Below are 16,880 nucleotides of genomic sequence, written 5' to 3' on the forward strand. Positions count from 1 at the left end.
TCCCAATCAATCTTTTCCTTTTTTTTTTTTTAAGAATATTCTAATCCACGTATTCTACCCCCACGTCAGCACCGGATTGAAGTTTAGCTAACACTAGTAAGTTGAGGACCTGAGGTAGTCATCTCAAATTCACAATCCCTCTTGTTTTGAATTTTATTTATTTATTTTTCTTCTGTTAATACTTAATATTAAATTTTTTTAAATATTAGAGAGAGGAGATTCCAACTTAGAATATGAGAAAAATATCACAAGACAATAGCTAGTTGGCAGCCCGATGGAATCATGGAAGCTTAAACCAGCTAACATGTCATGTATCAACAAAGATTTTAATACGAAACAGAAAGCTGAAGTGGCAATGGCATATTCTGAATGGTCAAATTATGTTAAACCATATTATTCTGAGTTTAGCGAGAGAAGCAAGAATTTCTTGTGCATGCAAAAACTTCCATCAACTGGTGCATGGTGTGGTACAAGAACCAACTACACTTTGACATCACTAGTAAGTAAATTCAGTGAAAAGATACTCATCAGCATTGAAACTCAGTCTGCACTCTGCAGTGGAAACAAAATCCAGTTTTCATATAATGGGGAGAGAGAAAATTGCATTGCGACCAAGCAAATGGAAGCATTTTTGCAGCCTTTTAGGCACCTCGGTGTTTTCAACTCTACAACAAATAGAAGGCCGAATCTTACATAGACCTCATATTAAGAGTGGTAATCTTATCTAAACAATCTCCCAATCAGATTCGCAAAATTCATAATCTAGTGAATTAGAATTCTCAGAGAGCGTAGGTGTTGTAAAACTTTTCCTCTTCTGTTGATCAAATCTTGCATCAAGTTCCGCAGACCAATCTGTATGCTGCTCATGGTTGTGCTTCTTCAATAATCTCATTTTTGAAGCAAAAGCATCCCTAAATTTTTTCTGAGAACCAAAGGAAGAAAGAAAACAAAATATATCAGTTTTGTCGATGTGGGTAGAGAGAATGAATTTAAGGTCTCATGATGTATATCAGTAGTGTCAATCTAGCAGCTATTTAGTTTTAACTCAAATGCTCTGCTATTGCTCAATGTATTCATTTCATAGTAAACTTCATTTTCACATATTATGATCACCTTCAAGTTTTATCACAAGTTTCATGAAAGAGAGTCATACCTTGTAAGATCTGCATTTTACAGCTTCACAAGAACTGCATTGAAGTCCAGTACAATCTACTAAAATGCAACTTTCTTCAAGCTTCACCTTACCAGGTGATTGCAAAGTTTGTAAGCCTGGCTCGATAACATAATTATCCCGTTCCTCTAAAATGAAGCCATGAGATTTTTATGAAGTCAAGTTGACAGCATATACTATCTTAATATTATTACTTAAACTCTCAACGAGATTAAAGAATATATGGATGTAAAATGACAAGAAATAAATCACAGATATGCATCAAAACAGGTGCTTGCCCTCCTTGGCTGCGAAGTGAAGACTGGAGAGTTTCAAACATTTTCAAGGATCTATATGTGAAACCTAACTAGCAAGACCAGATAGTGAAGCTTCTATCTTTATTAAAGCGCTAAAAAACTGTAAATAAATGAATCCTAAGTTTCACTTAAAACTAAAAAAAAAAAAAAAAAGTAGGGCCAGATAATGTCATGATAATTACATAACACGTTACACCTCAAAGGCAATGTAATAGGATGAATATCTGAACGAAAATCGATGAAATCATAAATTACCACTTTCTGGCAAAGACACAGCAGACTCTGATTCATCCAAACTATCATACACTGGCAAAGACACAGCAGACTCTGATTCATCAAAACTATTGTACGGTTCAAGTCCATCAAGAGAAGGCTCTGTTGCAGGTGTGGTCAAATAGGCTGCACCGTTGTCTGGGACAACACAAAATTAGCAGAACGCATTACAAAAGAAAACACACAAATATTGGGATAATAAATATTCATATACTTACAATTTGGAATATCTGAGGTACCAGCAGGACAAGGTTCAATACCTGTCACTCTTCTCTTACAGGGTTTTACCGAATTAGCAGAATTGGAGAATTGTTTGTCATCTGAAATATTTGAAGACATATCGACAAGGTTACTACTTCTATCCTCTGTTTCCATGAAATAGTTACACCCTCCCACATCATCAGAGGCTGGGAATAATGTATTGGCTCCACCATCCAATTCAATTTTTTGATTTATGTGATAAACCCCATGGAGTAATGATGCAATGCTTGACTCTTTCCTGTCAGATGTCTGAAGCTGAAACTTTTTTGTCTCAATATCATCAATTTCTTCCAATGATAAACCAGAAGAAATGCTCTTAACAGATTCCACAGAACTTAAGAGGACTTCACCATCTATTGATCTTTTACAACAGTCTTCATTAGTGCCTTCTGGGGAGGCTGCATCATTAGTGTTTTGTACCAGAGATGAGTCAGAAGCTTCCCCTTCCTCTATATCTACTGAAGATTGGGGGAGTGCATCTCCTTTGAGTTCTGATTCTGAGCAAAAGTTTTTAACATTGGCACCCACTGCCTCCAACTGGATTTCAGCATGTTTAGATATATTCTGTCCAACAGAGGAATATTTAAGAAGAAGATTTAGATGCTTACCCATCAAAAACTAAAAATATACCTGCTGCATTATTTCATCCACCTCCTGGCACATAGCTTCAAACCTCTGGTATATGTTTTCAAACCATGCTATGCCTTTATATCCAGTAAGACTGGTATCCATTTTCACCACAAATAATTTATACTGTAATCCAACTTTCAGATGCAATTGAAGGTATAACTTTTCAACCTCCCCACTCCAAGAACTATATTAGCTGCAGTCATATAGATTGATCAGGAAAAGAACTATATTTTCTTATACCAAAAAAAAAAAAAACTATATTTTCTTGATCAAGGGAACACTAGAGCAATAGATACTATGGAAAGTAAATGACACCGATCAGCATTTTGATATTTTGTGTCTTAGAATGCAACTATTTCTTCTTACTTCTAGTTTAATTGTAAACTACAAAAATTATGGCCTTAACACGCACAAAACAAAAGCAAAAGCTCAGCACCCCCCCCCCCCCCACCCCAAACCAAAAACACAAAGTGTTTCTTTAAGAGTCGACCATTCTCAACTACATGGGAACGTGGAGATTCAAATAAAGCTCGGAAGTCTCAGGACAAGTCCAAAACCAAACTTCAAATATTATTTTCAAAGGGGCATAACTCAATTACAAAAGAAAACCTTACTTCTTGATTTTCTTTTAATAAAAGTCTGTTTCTCATCAAAATAATAATAATAATAAGAACTTTCAACAAGTAACACTAAAAAACCCTCTGACCTAAAGAAAAAAATATTAAATTCTCCTAAGCCAGTTTAGTATCCACTTTATACCAAACTATATATAATTGACTCATAATAAGTTTTATTCCAAAGGAAACTGGGTTCTGTCCAAATTTACTGAAACAGTTTTTTTTTTTGTCAGAATTTAGCAACATCATCAACTTGTTGATGCCAATTTGACACTGAGTTCAGATATAGATATCCAATGCTATATCTTTATTTACACTACAGTACATAAAATATACTATAAGATTCAAAATATTGCGTCCGTTCCCTGTTTCTCAATTCGTTCTCAGCAACCAAACACATGATAAACAGGACACCAGGAAACCCAAAATCCCAGGCAACCAAAACTAAGATAATCAGCAACCCTTAGAAATACCATGGATTGCCAAAAGCTATATAACAAGCAACAAACTTTAATTGATCACTGGCAACAAGGCCTCGAAGCCATCGAAAAAAACAAGCACAGTAAAGAAAACCCATGAATTTGATCACTTACAAGTTCCAAGAATGGACGCACCGAGAAGCTAAAACCATTAGAAACCGAAAACTCCGTGCAAACCCAATTGAATTTGGGCTCAGTAGAAGCACTACAAGATGATGAATTTTGTAAATAAAAGAGAGGTTTTGGATGGTTGGAAACAAAGAGGTCCCCTCCCTGCATTAAAACAGTTAAATAGAGAAGGACACATATTAAAAGGTTAAAGCAGAAACGGACTGGGTTTCGTGCTTCTTGTTTCATAAAAGAAAAAGGTTTCCTTTAGGTTGGACCGGCTAGTTTCCTATCATGATGATTGATGAGTATAGGACCATAGGTCCCTTATGACTCTTTGAGTCGAGTTTGACTGATTTGGTTCAGTTTGTCTCTTATGAGGTTGAACACTTTAACCGGATATAAAGATTCAGCCTCTCTCTTATTTTTATTTTATTTTATTTGAGTGTTGATATAATCGTACATTCGTACTTAGGAATGGGTTTGGTTCGGTTAAATTACAAACTGACGCTCGTTGAAATGGCTATATTTGATGCCGACACCGAACCACTAGAAGTTAGTTATCGCCAGATTGGATATCGATCGTTTTCGTTTAGTGATGGCCTACTGCGGCTTCCTCCTCTTCTTGCACTTCTGATGCTCTACAATGTGGTGATGATGATGATGATGAAAATGATGACGATGATGGTGAAGGGTGGAAAGGAATATGGTGGTGTTGATAAAAAGGCATAGAAGAAGAAAAATGAGGTTGCTAGGGGCGGGAGGAGCCGTACCGTCCTCGTCAGCGTCGTGGCGGAGCAGGAATCGTCGTCCGACCACTAGGACTCGCCCTACGAACTGCTCAACCTCTGCATTGGGTCCCACTGTCTCATCTACCCCCACTCAAGACTGGCTATCAGTGAAAGAGAGGTGTCCCACTGTCTCATCTACCCTTACTCAAGACTGGCTATCAGTGAGAGAGGAGGCAGAGAGAGTGACTGTGAGAGAAGACGCAAAGAGAGATGAAGCGAAATAGTTGTCGGTTCGATATCAGTAACCGTTAGTGTGAGGAATCTACAATCGTTTTCGACGCCAAAGCTTTCGGTGCGGTTCGGTTATAAGACGGAAATCGAAATTTCACAAAAAAAAAAACAACCAAATCGATCGCTTCAGAATGGTTTGATTGTCGGTATTTTTGGTTTTGTGGGTCAAAAAACCCAACCCTAATTCGTATTGGCCTTTATCATAAAGGTTTTTTATTTTTTCAAAGCTCTTTTTAATGCGGAATGTTGAATGCGAGAATATTGCGGGATGTCGAGCTTTATATTCCATATTTATGTCCTACATTAAAGAAAAATTCGGTACTTAAAATTATTGCACATAATTTCACGAGTCTAAATACTAGCATGAATAACATTTGGGTTTTAAGTTTGAATATTGGTGTAATTACAAAATTTCATAACGTTGGTCTAGCATAAAGGTTCCATATATTTATCTGCGATTAAAAAAGTTATTTATCTATTTTTCATAATAAATAAGTTTATATAATTATATCACATAAGTTAAAAGCAAATAAGATGCATTCATACGAATGGCCCAAATAAAAGGATTAATTTTCATATGTTTTCACTTTATTTTTTGGAAAATGTTTGCATTAGATGGGGACCTTTTGCGGTGAATCCTAAATTTATGAAATTTTAATATTTTAGAAAATATGATATTGTTGATTTGCGTGGACGTTCTTGAGTCTATCGCCATAATCGTTGGATCCTATAACATCCTTTTTTTCTTTTTGGATGCACTACTTGAATCCAAAACCAAACTATTGAAAGAGCAGCAAAATTTCTTGTTGGAAATTTGGACTAGCACAGGTATCAGGGTTGGTGCTAAGAATTGTTTACATCAATGGAATATTTATCAAGGCTGCTGCTTATTTATTTTTGTTAAATGTATAGACAGTATAGGGCTGCTGCTTAGAGCATATAATGGAATATGCAGTCCTGGAACACTAACAAATGTTTCATTGCTTTCATCCCACTTAAATGATATAACTTCATTAATGCAGTAACGGAGCCAGAATTTAAGTGGTCACTTTAAATAATTGTATGGAGCAAGCTAATCCAGCTATTGCTCACCTAATTTTTGTAGAATCATATAATATTCTAAATATGAATTAAGACAAAATGAGAACATATAAGAATTAAAGTTGCTGCAGGTGTCACATTTTTTGATTATGTTAATTTCATAATTTGAATCATATCTCCACCGCTGTTACTTTTTTACTAAATTTTAATTTTTCTAAGCAAAAGATGGAAGTAGAACATAAACAAATTGGAACGCATCAGTAAAAGCTAAATAAATAAATTCGAAGGAACCAATGAAACAAAAGCAAACATGGGGTGAATCGGTGATATTGCAATTTTTTTAAGAGAGAAAAATAAAGTTGCAATAGACTTCTCAAGAATCGTATAGTAAATGGGCCATAATTTAGCAAGACATTTTTCTTGTTATGTGATGAAACGTAGGTGTGATGGGCTGTGGAATGTTCATTACAGGGTCCAAGCCCAACACAATTAGAGCCTACCATGCAAAGGAAGAAGCTCTATTTCAATTTTCAACCTTTATGAATGTAGGTGGGATGTTCATATCAGGTTGAGGTCAACTTTAGACTAGAGGGTTTTGGTCGCTCTGCAAAAAATTCAAGCTGAATGACCACATTTAAAACAAATTTTGTATCAAGGGGCTCTGTAACCAATTATTATTATTTTTTTTTAAGAACTATCAGAAATCCACTATAAACAATATGTTCCCAACCTTTTTGCCCCTCTATGATAACCATATTTGTTCGTATGACTAATCATCTCGGCATAACGACAAGTCACATAAGGCTTAACATCATGTCGTTTGGGCCTAGGCCCAAAGACTAAGCCCTTCGTAGGCTCTTGGGCTCCTAGCCCTTAACCTCTTAGGCTCCGGCCCTCTAGGCTCCGGCCTCCCAGGCTCCGGCCTCATAGGCTCTGGCCTCCTAAGCTCCAGCCTCCTAGGCCCCGACCCGTGTCGACTCATTCGGACCCACGAGACAGGTGACACGTGGCGCTCCTACAGTGCGAATCATTACAAGAGACACGTGTCATCACCGGATTGGTTGACACTCTTCCAAAGGTACTATAAGAGAGGTACCTTCTTGTCACAAAAGGGCAACTGAAATCATTATTATACTATTCACTCACTCTGCTCTCAGATCTCTCTGAACACTGACTTGAGCGTCGGAGGAGCTTTGGCCGGCACCACACCGGTGCCCTTCCCGCTCACTTTTGTGTACTTGCGCAGGGTGCTTTGGATATCATTCTCTCTCATTACTCACCAGTCGGACCCAGCTACCCGTTCCTGCCCCACTTCGACGTGTCATCCTCTCAGTGGCGGGTCAACGGGCCTACGTGGTTCGACTCGACGTTGACTGCTTTACCATTTTTGAACATCAACAATATTCAAAGAACACACAAAAACAAAAGGCCAAATCTTTGCCAAACCCATAAACCCCCAAACAGAAAAGAATAAAAAAGAGACAATCTCTGCAGAATTTAATCAATTTATCACTCTCAGCCTTCACAATATTCATCCAAAAGAAAAGGCAAAAGTGCTACACATATGGTAGAACTTATCCTTCTCTTTTAAATATAATTTAAATGATAAATAAAATATTTTATATTTAATCTTGGTCGTAATCGTTAATGAGTTGAATCTAGGCAAACCGCCAAACATATATAATACTAAAAAATCCTATTGGTAGGTTAATTATGTGACAAAAGTCTGATGTGGAAACTGGAAGGCAAGGACCACTTTTGCTCTTGTGTTGTTTAATTTAAATTTAGGGGTTGGAATCTTGAGAGGCTGGTTAAGGCCAAGCCATTGGAATTTGGCCCTCATGAAGTGGTGTGGTGGGCAATTCTTCTTCACCCTCCAACTATTTTTGTCTTTGTGTGCACTCACATTTGTGGACTTTTGAGTTTCAAACATATATTTAATCATGCCAACCAAATGCCATAAGGAGTTCATGGGTTCAAATATAAAATAAGTAAATGATTGTTGTGAAAAGAGTGGTGATCAATGGGTTTACTTATTAGTAATATTTAATTTGTTTGCTAAATAATACTTAATAGTTTTTTTTTTTTGGCCACTAAATAATTGCTAATAGTTATGAAGAAATAAAATGTAAGTTATTTCTCTTGCATTTTTTTTTCCTCTTTATTGAGCTGCCAACTTTGAATATCTTAACCTTCCTAAGAGGCTAAGAACAATAATGGCAGAGCAAAATGGGAAAAATCATGTGCCATATTGTGTGTTCGTATTTGATGTCTTTTATTATTATTATTATTATTATTATTATTATTATTAATATGTCTGTATTTTATGTCTTAACAGCATAATTAACCAAAAATAATGTTATTATAACCATAAACACAATAGTAACACAAAAATAGAAGCAGATTCTATTTCGACATATTACATGCCTTTTTTTTTTTTAAGTACAGGAAAGGGGGGAGGGTTTGAACCCGGATGTGAAGAGGGAAGCTATTATCCTCAGTCGACTAGGCCAATCCCATTTCAGTGATTTCACCGACATATTACATGCCTTTCGTTTTTGGCCTTTGACATATTCCATGCCTTAATACAACATGAATCATCAGTTCATCACCGACCATGCAAAAGGCATGCGTTTTTTGCGCTTCTTTTGCTCACTGAAGGATTTAAAAACAAAAAACAAAAAAAATCCTACTCCTACAGTCCTACCACCATATTTCCAGAATCTCAAAGTTTTAAGATTCTTTATCACCTAAAGATACCATATGCAAGGTTTAAACTATGGTTAGCACATTTTATTTACATGCATTATAAGAACTTATAATGTTATTTTTATACAGTTTTTAAGGAAATTGCATTATTTTATATGACATGACTAGCAATATGTTTTGTCATATATGTATAAGTGAAATATATGATATATGCCGTATAAGTATATAACTAATCATATCTTAAAATAAAATAAAAGTAAATTAGTAAAAAGTTATAAAAAATTGTAAGTTTCACTCATAAACTTATGTAAAAGATTTATTTATTTTTAAGTCACAATGAGTGGCTTAAAACTAAATTTTTTTTCCTGATGCTGTATGTAACTTTCACATAGTTACACTTTATTTTGTTATGATTGTTATGATGCAGTATGTAAAGAGTTATAATTTATTTTTATTATGATGCAAAATGTAATTTTTGTAGAGTTACACTTTATAATTTCATAAAATTACACTTTGTTAAATGATGTAATATTATTTTAAAATTTAAGTATTTAAAGTTTAGGTTTTATGACTTCATATTTAGAATTTTAGGGCTTTAATCCTAAATTTAAAAAACTAAATAAACTCTAAACACTCAAAATAATGCAAAATAAAAAAGAAAAACTAAAATTTGGGTATGTTTGAGTTCGAATAGTATTAAATGCTTCATACTTCAATTTTTTTTAATTGTAGCTTAAAATATTTTTTATGGCTTAAAAATAAATAAATTAGAAAATTTAGATTTATGATTAAAAAATTTTGTATGCTGTGACTTATTAATAAAAAACTCTAAAATAATTGCATAAAAAAATTAAACATTTTTTATTTTATAAACTATTGCTATTTGTTGGCTAAAAAAAAACTATTGCTATTTAATATTTTATACTATTATATATATGGTGGGACTTGGTGCCCCTCCATCTCAAACTCCCCAAAACATTTGTGCTAATCTCTTCTGCTGCCTAAAAAACTCACTTCTTCATCTTCCAAACTCTCGGTGAACCATTAGCCTTTGACTCTCTGTCTGCCTTTTCTTCTCCATCTTCATCGAAAACCCAACAAAGTTTACACCTTTCACGTAGCATCAAACTCTTTCCCAAGGACCCCAGTTCCCAAAACTCTCTCCTTTTTACTCTTTTTGTTTTGCCCTTTTCGAAAATCCTCGACTTCAAGACCATGAGGAAGAAAATGTGGATGTTTTCTAACTGATCACCTCCTCCAAACCCCCAACCCTTGTCTTTTGCGTAATGGAAGGTATGACCAAACCCACAAGAAGTGTCACCGCCACCACCAGCACAGCCTCCATAATCAACACCTTGCTGAGCAACAAAGCTGGTGCACAAAGCTTCCCTCTTTCAAAGCTCTCTTTCTGGTTCGCCCCAACGACTCGCCCACCTGGTCTACTCTTCTCCAGCTTTGGTTCATAGGTTTTGGGTATCGAAGACTTTGAAAAAAAATAAAAAGAATGGCTTTTTATAGTTTTAACTCCAATTCTTCATTTGGGTCTGATGACTCGAGCCTCTTCCACTCGTCCAAGCATGGTTCGAGTGGGTTTAGTGGGGTTTTGGGAAGTGGGTCTGCTCTGCCACACTCTCTGGTTTTGGATAGTGAGAAAGGTGAGCTTGTTAAGGCTCCAGCGAGAGTGGGAAAGAAAGGGGTGCCAGAGGCAAAAGCTTTGGCGGCTTTGAAGAACCATAGCGAGGCTGAGAGGAGGAGAAGAGAGAGAATTAATGCACATCTCTCTACGCTTCGTGGTCTCGTGCCCTGCACTGAAAAGGTTATGTGAATTTCATGTAGGTTACTGTCAAATTATATTATTTAGTACCAATAAGTTACAATTTTGGTAGTTAATTAGCATAATTGGATTTGCTGGTTTGTTGTTATGGCTTGTTCATTCTTAACTGATTATTTAATATTAGTCATTTGAGAACACTACTAGTAAGAAATTGATCTAACTTAAATTTGAAATTTTTGTCCAATAGTCAAAAAATCATTTTCCTGCTAGGGAAAGTAATAACTTTTGGTCTGAAATTTAGCCTATTTAGGTTCTTTGAATTTTTAGGCCCCTAAATGAGAAATTCAAAGAGAATTGTGCATCTCAACTTAAGACTAGCTTCAAACAGCTATTTGGCTTACTTGAGCAAAGATTTCGTTTTTGTTTCCACAAAAATGGAAACATGGAAGCTTTTGTCTTAAATTTTTTTTTTTTTTTCGGTACAATGGGGGCCGAAAGCTTTTGGCTTAAATTGATATGACCATTTTCCTTCTTATTGTGGCAACCAAGGGGCTGATCAGAATGTGTAGCAAATTAAATGGAACAATAGACTTACAGGGAAGACCTGATAGTTATTTGCTTTTTACAGTCATGTTCTGTACCAAAAAGAAAATTATGGCAAATGCTATGAGAGGTTTCTGTTGAACAGTTATTGATTGCATAGATTCTGAGTTCTAGTGAAGCTTTTCTCTATCAGGAATCTTGTTCTAATATAATTTTATGGATTCCATATACAATTTCTCCCCAAGAAGCTTAATGGTGATCAATATAAAATAGCTCTTTCATTGTGATGTGTTGTTATCTACTTATTTAAAGTTTCCTTTAGTGAGAAATATTGATTTATGAAATTATGTAAAGAGAAGAGTTCATTCATTATTTAATGCACTTCATTCGAATTAACAAAGAGTTTTTCATTGCATTATTTGTGCCTTTGGAGAGTCAACTCTGTATCTGGAAGTTACAAAAGTCAACTCAAAGATGTGTTATAAAATTTAAAATTTGAAAGTGAAAAAGTTTGATTTATGAAGATCATAATTGTAATTGCATGCAGAACATCTTCCACAGTTGGGACTTGAAAAACTGTCTGTAAAACGAAATATGCAGTAAATGTCTGAGTGTACTTAGAGAGGGAGTCTGGCTTTGCATTTTCAACTAAATTAAGCATACCTACAGCCATGTTAACTACTGTCATATGCAAGGGGTTAAAAAATGAAGAGGAAGAGAAAAAAGAAGGGACGATTTTAAACCTGTTAGGTACAGCACACTACACATTACAATTTTAAACCTATAATCGTACTGAGTCAAAGGCACCTAGAAAAAATTATAATTAAGTAGGCTGAACACTGTTTCACACCAACTTCAATTTGCTTATTAATTTTAGAAGCCTGTGGTTGTTTAAGAGTAAGTATATATATATATGAGAATATGAGATGATTTGCTGTCAACGCTTACAGTCTGTAGCATGCCATATCTGTTTTGGGAAGTACTGATGATTATGACTGGATGATGGGGTATAGTGCTAGCTGTGTAGTAGATGCCATCACAAGGTCTACATTTGGACTATAATTTATGTCTTAAATGCGTCTTGCTCAACCATTCAATATCGTATCATATTTGGGGCGGTAAGCAAGAACATGTGTGTGGGAAAAAAATAACCACTAAATTGTCAAGTTTGCTTATTTTGTCATCTACCATGCCTTCTAAGTTGAAGTAAGTAGGAGGACTTGGCTCTGTATTTCATGGACTAAGACTATGCTATGATTGTACGATGGACTTATAAGCATGATTTGCTCATGTGATTAAATACCAAGTCTACTTATGTGAGCTAAGAAATATGTGGAAACTTATGTTGGAATTGTTTTTATGCCTGTGCTAAGACCAAGTTAATTGTGTTTCTGCTATTGTCAAAGAAGACATCTTGCTGATGTTGTTTCTACATATGTAAAAATAGCCAAGTGTTGATGGCAACTGTTTCAAGTTTTTAACCTTGACCCAATTGCTACTCATAGATGGACAAAGCCGCATTACTTGCTAAAGTTATCAGCGAAGTGAAAGAACTGAAGAAGGATGCCCTAGAATCCAGTAAGGGTGTTCTCATTCCAATTGATGCTGATGAAGTGAAAGTTGGACCCATTGACATTGGGGCAGGGGATGGAACCATATCTTTGAGGGCATCTGTCTGCTGTGAGTACCGATCTGAGCTTCTCTCTGACCTAAGAGAAACTCTTGATTCCCTTCACTTGAAAATTGTGAAGGCAGAAATGGCAACCTTGGGAAACCGAGTGAAAAATGTATTTGTTTTCACCAGCTGCAAAGACAATGATGCTGATGCCGAGGCATGCCAACGTCTTTCAAGTTCTGTTCACCAGGCCCTGAGTTCTGTCCTTGACAAGGCTTCTGCCTCGCCGGAATACTCCCCAAGAACAACACTGCTGAGCAAAAGGCGAAGGGTCTCTTACTTCGATACCTCGAGCTCATCCTCATGAAACCATACTGTGTGTTTGTGTTGGTGGTGAAGAAGATGTGCATATTGTATTCTAATACTGATTCTGTATTTGTTATCTTCAGGCTTGGATGTGTGGAAGATCAACTATCGGTGATATCTACATAATACATTTGTACCATAAAACACCAAAAAAACTATATTGAGGAAAGACAAAGCTGCTTGTATGTATGTATTTTGTTGTGAATTCATGGAAAGCTTTAGACTACTAAATGCTTGATGGATATGTAGGATTCAGTTGAAGATTAAATAATGTCTTAGAATGTTAAGTTAGTACATAACAAAAATCTAGGGTACACATGCTTAATCTTTAGAGCCTTTATATAAAATGTAGCTTTGGATAAAACTATGATAATAGAAAAAAAAAAATAAAAGTATGAAAATTTATTCTGATTAGTTTGCATGTTGTGATGAAAGTTTTAATAATAAAAAAAAAAAGAGAAAAAATTTGGATGGTACCCAAAAGAAAATTTGGATGGGGTGGTGTGGAGAACGGGGACGGGAGGAGTGTCAATAAAGGAGACTAAGGAGTAGTTAATCAATTAATTAATTAATGTGTTGTTGGTGGACAATCAGTTGGAACTTGGAAGAGAAGTAGAATTTGTGCCGCACTCAAATTCGTTTCCCCCTCTCTCTTAAATCTAAAAAAAAATTAAAAAATTAAAAGCCTAATGCAGTGGGGGGGTCCAAATGCTGAGTTGGCGAGAATTCATTAGCGGCCCCCTAGAGTACGTCGACAGTCGACGACATCGTTTGAGATTGGACTTGGAGGGGCCATTGTAAATGTGCTGCTATGCACAATACAAAAGGATTGAAAAGCAAACTCCTCAACTCTCAAGTCTCCATCTTAGAATGCACCTTTTAAGGCAGTTTTATCTGTTTGGCTTATGATTTGAGTTTCTGTATAATCATCCAAAGGAGAATGTTAGCTGTGGGAGCTAAAATCTCGCCCAGGATATATTGCAGTATTGCACCATGGATGGAGCTACACCAGAATCCGGTATCAATAAATTATACATAATCAATATAACGATTATCAGACTCAATTTTGCAAATCTCAATTAGTAGGTCGGACATATGATCTTACATGCCATTTAACAAAATAACAAACCAACCTTGGACCACTTTTAACAGATACAAGTTTAACAACACAAATCTTCTAACAAAATCTGAACTTAAATGAAGATTATAAAATAAAGCTAGAAAAGCTGCTTAGAAATAAGACTTCATGCTGCTGCAATATATTACTGGCAGAGCTGCACAACTGCTGTCACAATCTGGGCTGGTTGAACAATAGTACATTCCTCCAATGTTCCAGCATATGGAGTTGGCACGTCCTGTGAGGACAAACATACAATTGGGGCTTCTAAATAATCATGGAAGTTCTCAGTGATAGGCGCTGCTGTCAAAACTAGCACCAATTCCTCCACTGACATGCTCTCCAGGCCTAACCATATATCGATCTCACCAAGACCAGCCCAAGTGCTTCCCGTGTTTTTCATTGGCAGCACTTCTAGGAGGAAGCACTTCCCATGTGCTTTTTCCAAAATAAAGCTGATGTGGTGTCATTTAAATCGTTGAATATTTTTGAACCGCCAGAATTTAAAGTCTGGTATGAGTCTGATAGAAGAAAGGCTGGTAGAGGATCAGGTCCGTCGAAGATAATAGCTTGCTAATGCGTTTTTTGATTTTCACGAAAGCAAACTAAATAAAAAAAAAAACCTTTTCTTAATCGGTTAATGATTCCTAATCCTTGTAGGCACAGATCTCCTCCTGAGTTATACGATAAATACACGGCCTGCATACATGCCTCTCACCACTACAACTCTCAAATCAGTTGATATTGATACTGATTAACATTAGTTTGTTCATAAAATCAATTAAATATGTCAACCCATCAGAGACAGAGACATTATTTTGTTGGCAGAGTCGATCAAGAAGACAGAATTCGACCCGACTACGCACAGCACTATCCGTCTGACTCCGACTTGGTTCCGGTAAGATTATCGCTCTCCAAGTACTTGATAAACGGGTGGTTTGATGCAGAAACTATTGATGACATCGACGATGATGCAATTCCAAGATCTGAAACTCACGAGCAGCTGCCAGAGCTAGTAACCCAGAAAATCACTGCAGTCCATCTTTCTCGTTTCAAGCTGTTATCGAATCGAAGAGCAGCTACAGAGATCATGACTGGGATCCTCTCCAGCATGCGAGTCCCACAAGCTGCGCAGCCGGCTATTCTTGAAAAACTATTTCAGGTGGCTGAGGTGGCAGTCCCCTTCCGGCTCATTAGGGTGTTCATAGCTGACGTCACTTTATATATGCGATTATTGCGAGATTTTACGGGTACTACCCCTATTGTTGATCATGATAATGATGATATCATTGATAGGGTTCTAAGGGAATCCTTACAAACATATAGGCCTAGACCTATTCCCGCAACTAGATCATCCATTCAAGGTTTGGAGAAAGTGAGGCTTAATAATATGTTACAATTGGCTGCTACGGGATACACCACGTCGTTGTGCGTTATTTGTATGGAGGATTTTTTCGACTTTGACTTGGAAGCGCGTGGTGGTACTCTTCAACTATTACTAACTCGCTTGCCCTGCTCCCATATGTATCATGGAGATTGCATTGCTAGATGGCTAGAGATCTGTCACTTGTGTCCTTTGTGCCGGTATTCAATGCCAGTTGTGGAAATGGAGGCCCCATCACTCCCAACCCCACCCTCACCCCAACTCTCACCCTCACCCGCACCCTCACTCCCAACCCCACTCTCACCCTCACCCTCACCCTCACCCCCACCACTCCCAACCCCACTCTCACCCTCACCCTCACCCCCACCACTCCCAACCCCACTCCAACTCTCACCCTCACCCTCACCCTCACCCTCACCCTCACTCCCAACCCCACCCCCACCGTCACCGTCACCCCCACCACTCCCAACCCCACCCCCACCCTCACCCTCACCCTCACCCTCACCCTCACCCTCACTCCCAACCCCACCCCCACCCTCACCCTCACCCTCACCCTCACCCTCACCACCACCACTCCCAACCCCAATCCCACCCTCACCCTCACCCCCCACCCCCACCCCCACCCCACCCCCACCCCCACCATCACCCTCACTTTCACCCTCAGGGCCGCAGCTGCAGTGGCCTAAGTTGCTCATCGTGTCGGCGGGTGGCATAATAACTGCTGTGCTTCTATGCAGATTATTCAAGCAAACTTAACCCTTTCTCTCTCTTCTTCTCTTCTTTTATTTTTTTTATTTTTTTTTACTTTCCTTTTTGATTCGCCCAAGGTCCAAACTCCAAAGCATGTCATGTCATGATTTTGATTCATGCCTTATTAAAAACAGGTTATTTTATTTAGGGAGGTTCACATGTACTCTTCCTATTTTTTTAAATATTCATAATGTCATTTTATTAGTTTTATTTATAAATTTAGCCTTTTAATATATTTCTTCTATTCAAAATTTATTGGGAAATAGACACCACTAGCATGTTTGCATGATCCGTTTATAAATTTAGCACCAAGACACCATTAGCATGTTTGCATGATCTGTTTACAAATTTAACACCCAATACTAATATATGCAAAAATAACATTTTTTAGACAGAAAAAATCTTAATTGCCCCTTCCTCTCTCCCCCAAACCACCACTATGTCATTTTCACACCCACAAAAATAAAATAAAAAAAGTAAAAAATTAAAGCTAGAACATAAATTAAGGCACCGCACCGCCAACCGGCGGCTCCTCTTTTCGGCCAACCACCCCTAACCGCCACCCATCCTCTCTCTCTAAAGCCTATATATAAAAGACTTAATTATCGATTTACCACCCAAAATTGTAACTCATTCCCACTTTACCATCTGAAAGATTTTTTGTCCCAGATTACCACCTGTAACTTACATTCGTGTCTCATTGTACCTTGTTCCGTCAACAATT

General features: G+C 37.1%; 3 protein-coding genes across 5 annotated transcripts; 2 read left to right on the forward strand and 1 right to left on the reverse strand.

Annotated features, from left to right (window-relative positions):
• Positions 1 to 539: 539 nt before the first annotated feature.
• LOC147296944 (uncharacterized) lies at positions 540 to 4,111 on the reverse strand. 3 transcript variants are annotated; one of them, XM_086229385.1, is made up of 6 exons: positions 3,842 to 4,111; positions 2,632 to 2,824; positions 1,959 to 2,538; positions 1,723 to 1,878; positions 1,154 to 1,299; positions 540 to 922 (listed from the first exon to the last, which is right to left on the reverse strand). In XM_086229385.1, exons 2-6 carry the CDS (start codon positions 2,731 to 2,733, stop codon positions 725 to 727), a joined length of 1,182 nt encoding a protein of 393 aa, XP_086085511.1. In that variant the 5' UTR covers positions 2,734 to 2,824; positions 3,842 to 4,111; the 3' UTR covers positions 540 to 724. The 3 variants fall into 3 exon arrangements, with proteins under 3 accessions (XP_086085511.1, XP_086085510.1, XP_086085509.1); XM_086229384.1 differs by having other exon boundaries at positions 1,723 to 1,866; positions 1,959 to 2,565; XM_086229383.1 differs by having other exon boundaries at positions 1,959 to 2,565.
• A 5,474-nt stretch (positions 4,112 to 9,585) lies between these two features.
• On the forward strand, positions 9,586 to 13,301 carry LOC147296945 (transcription factor bHLH30-like). Its single transcript, XM_086252745.1, has 2 exons — positions 9,586 to 10,423; positions 12,430 to 13,301. The coding sequence occupies exons 1-2, from the start codon at positions 10,112 to 10,114 to the stop codon at positions 12,904 to 12,906; spliced, it is 789 nt and encodes a 262-aa protein (XP_086108871.1). The 5' UTR covers positions 9,586 to 10,111; the 3' UTR covers positions 12,907 to 13,301.
• A 696-nt stretch (positions 13,302 to 13,997) lies between these two features.
• LOC147296946 (uncharacterized) lies at positions 13,998 to 15,754 on the forward strand (the record flags this gene model as incomplete). Its single annotated transcript, XM_086229867.1, has 1 exon — positions 13,998 to 15,754. A coding segment is annotated over exon 1 (945 nt), but the record flags the coding sequence as incomplete, so codon positions are not given.
• Positions 15,755 to 16,880: the final 1,126 nt, after the last annotated feature.

Source organism: Dryas octopetala, chromosome 1 (assembly GCF_963921425.1).
Source record: "Dryas octopetala chromosome 1, drDryOcto1.1, whole genome shotgun sequence".
NCBI lineage: Eukaryota > Viridiplantae > Streptophyta > Magnoliopsida > Rosales > Rosaceae > Dryas > Dryas octopetala.

Bases quoted from the DNA above. Each gene is read 5' to 3' on its own strand.
- LOC147296944 (XM_086229383.1), bottom strand. From the start codon at position 2,733: ATGGATACCAGTCTTACTGGATATAAAGGCATAGCATGGTTTGAAAAC. The intron at 1,879-1,958 runs GTAAGTATATGA...GTGTTGTCCCAG, and splicing joins TACCTCAGATATTCCAAATT to ACAACGGTGCAGCCTATTTG. The intron at 1,300-1,722 runs GTAATTTATGAT...GCTTCATTTTAG, and splicing joins TGTGTCTTTGCCAGAAAGTG to AGGAACGGGATAATTATGTT.
- LOC147296945 (XM_086252745.1), top strand. From the start codon at position 10,112: ATGGCTTTTTATAGTTTTAACTCCAATTCTTCATTTGGGTCTGATGAC. The intron at 10,424-12,429 runs GTTATGTGAATT...TGCTACTCATAG, and splicing joins TCGTGCCCTGCACTGAAAAG to ATGGACAAAGCCGCATTACT.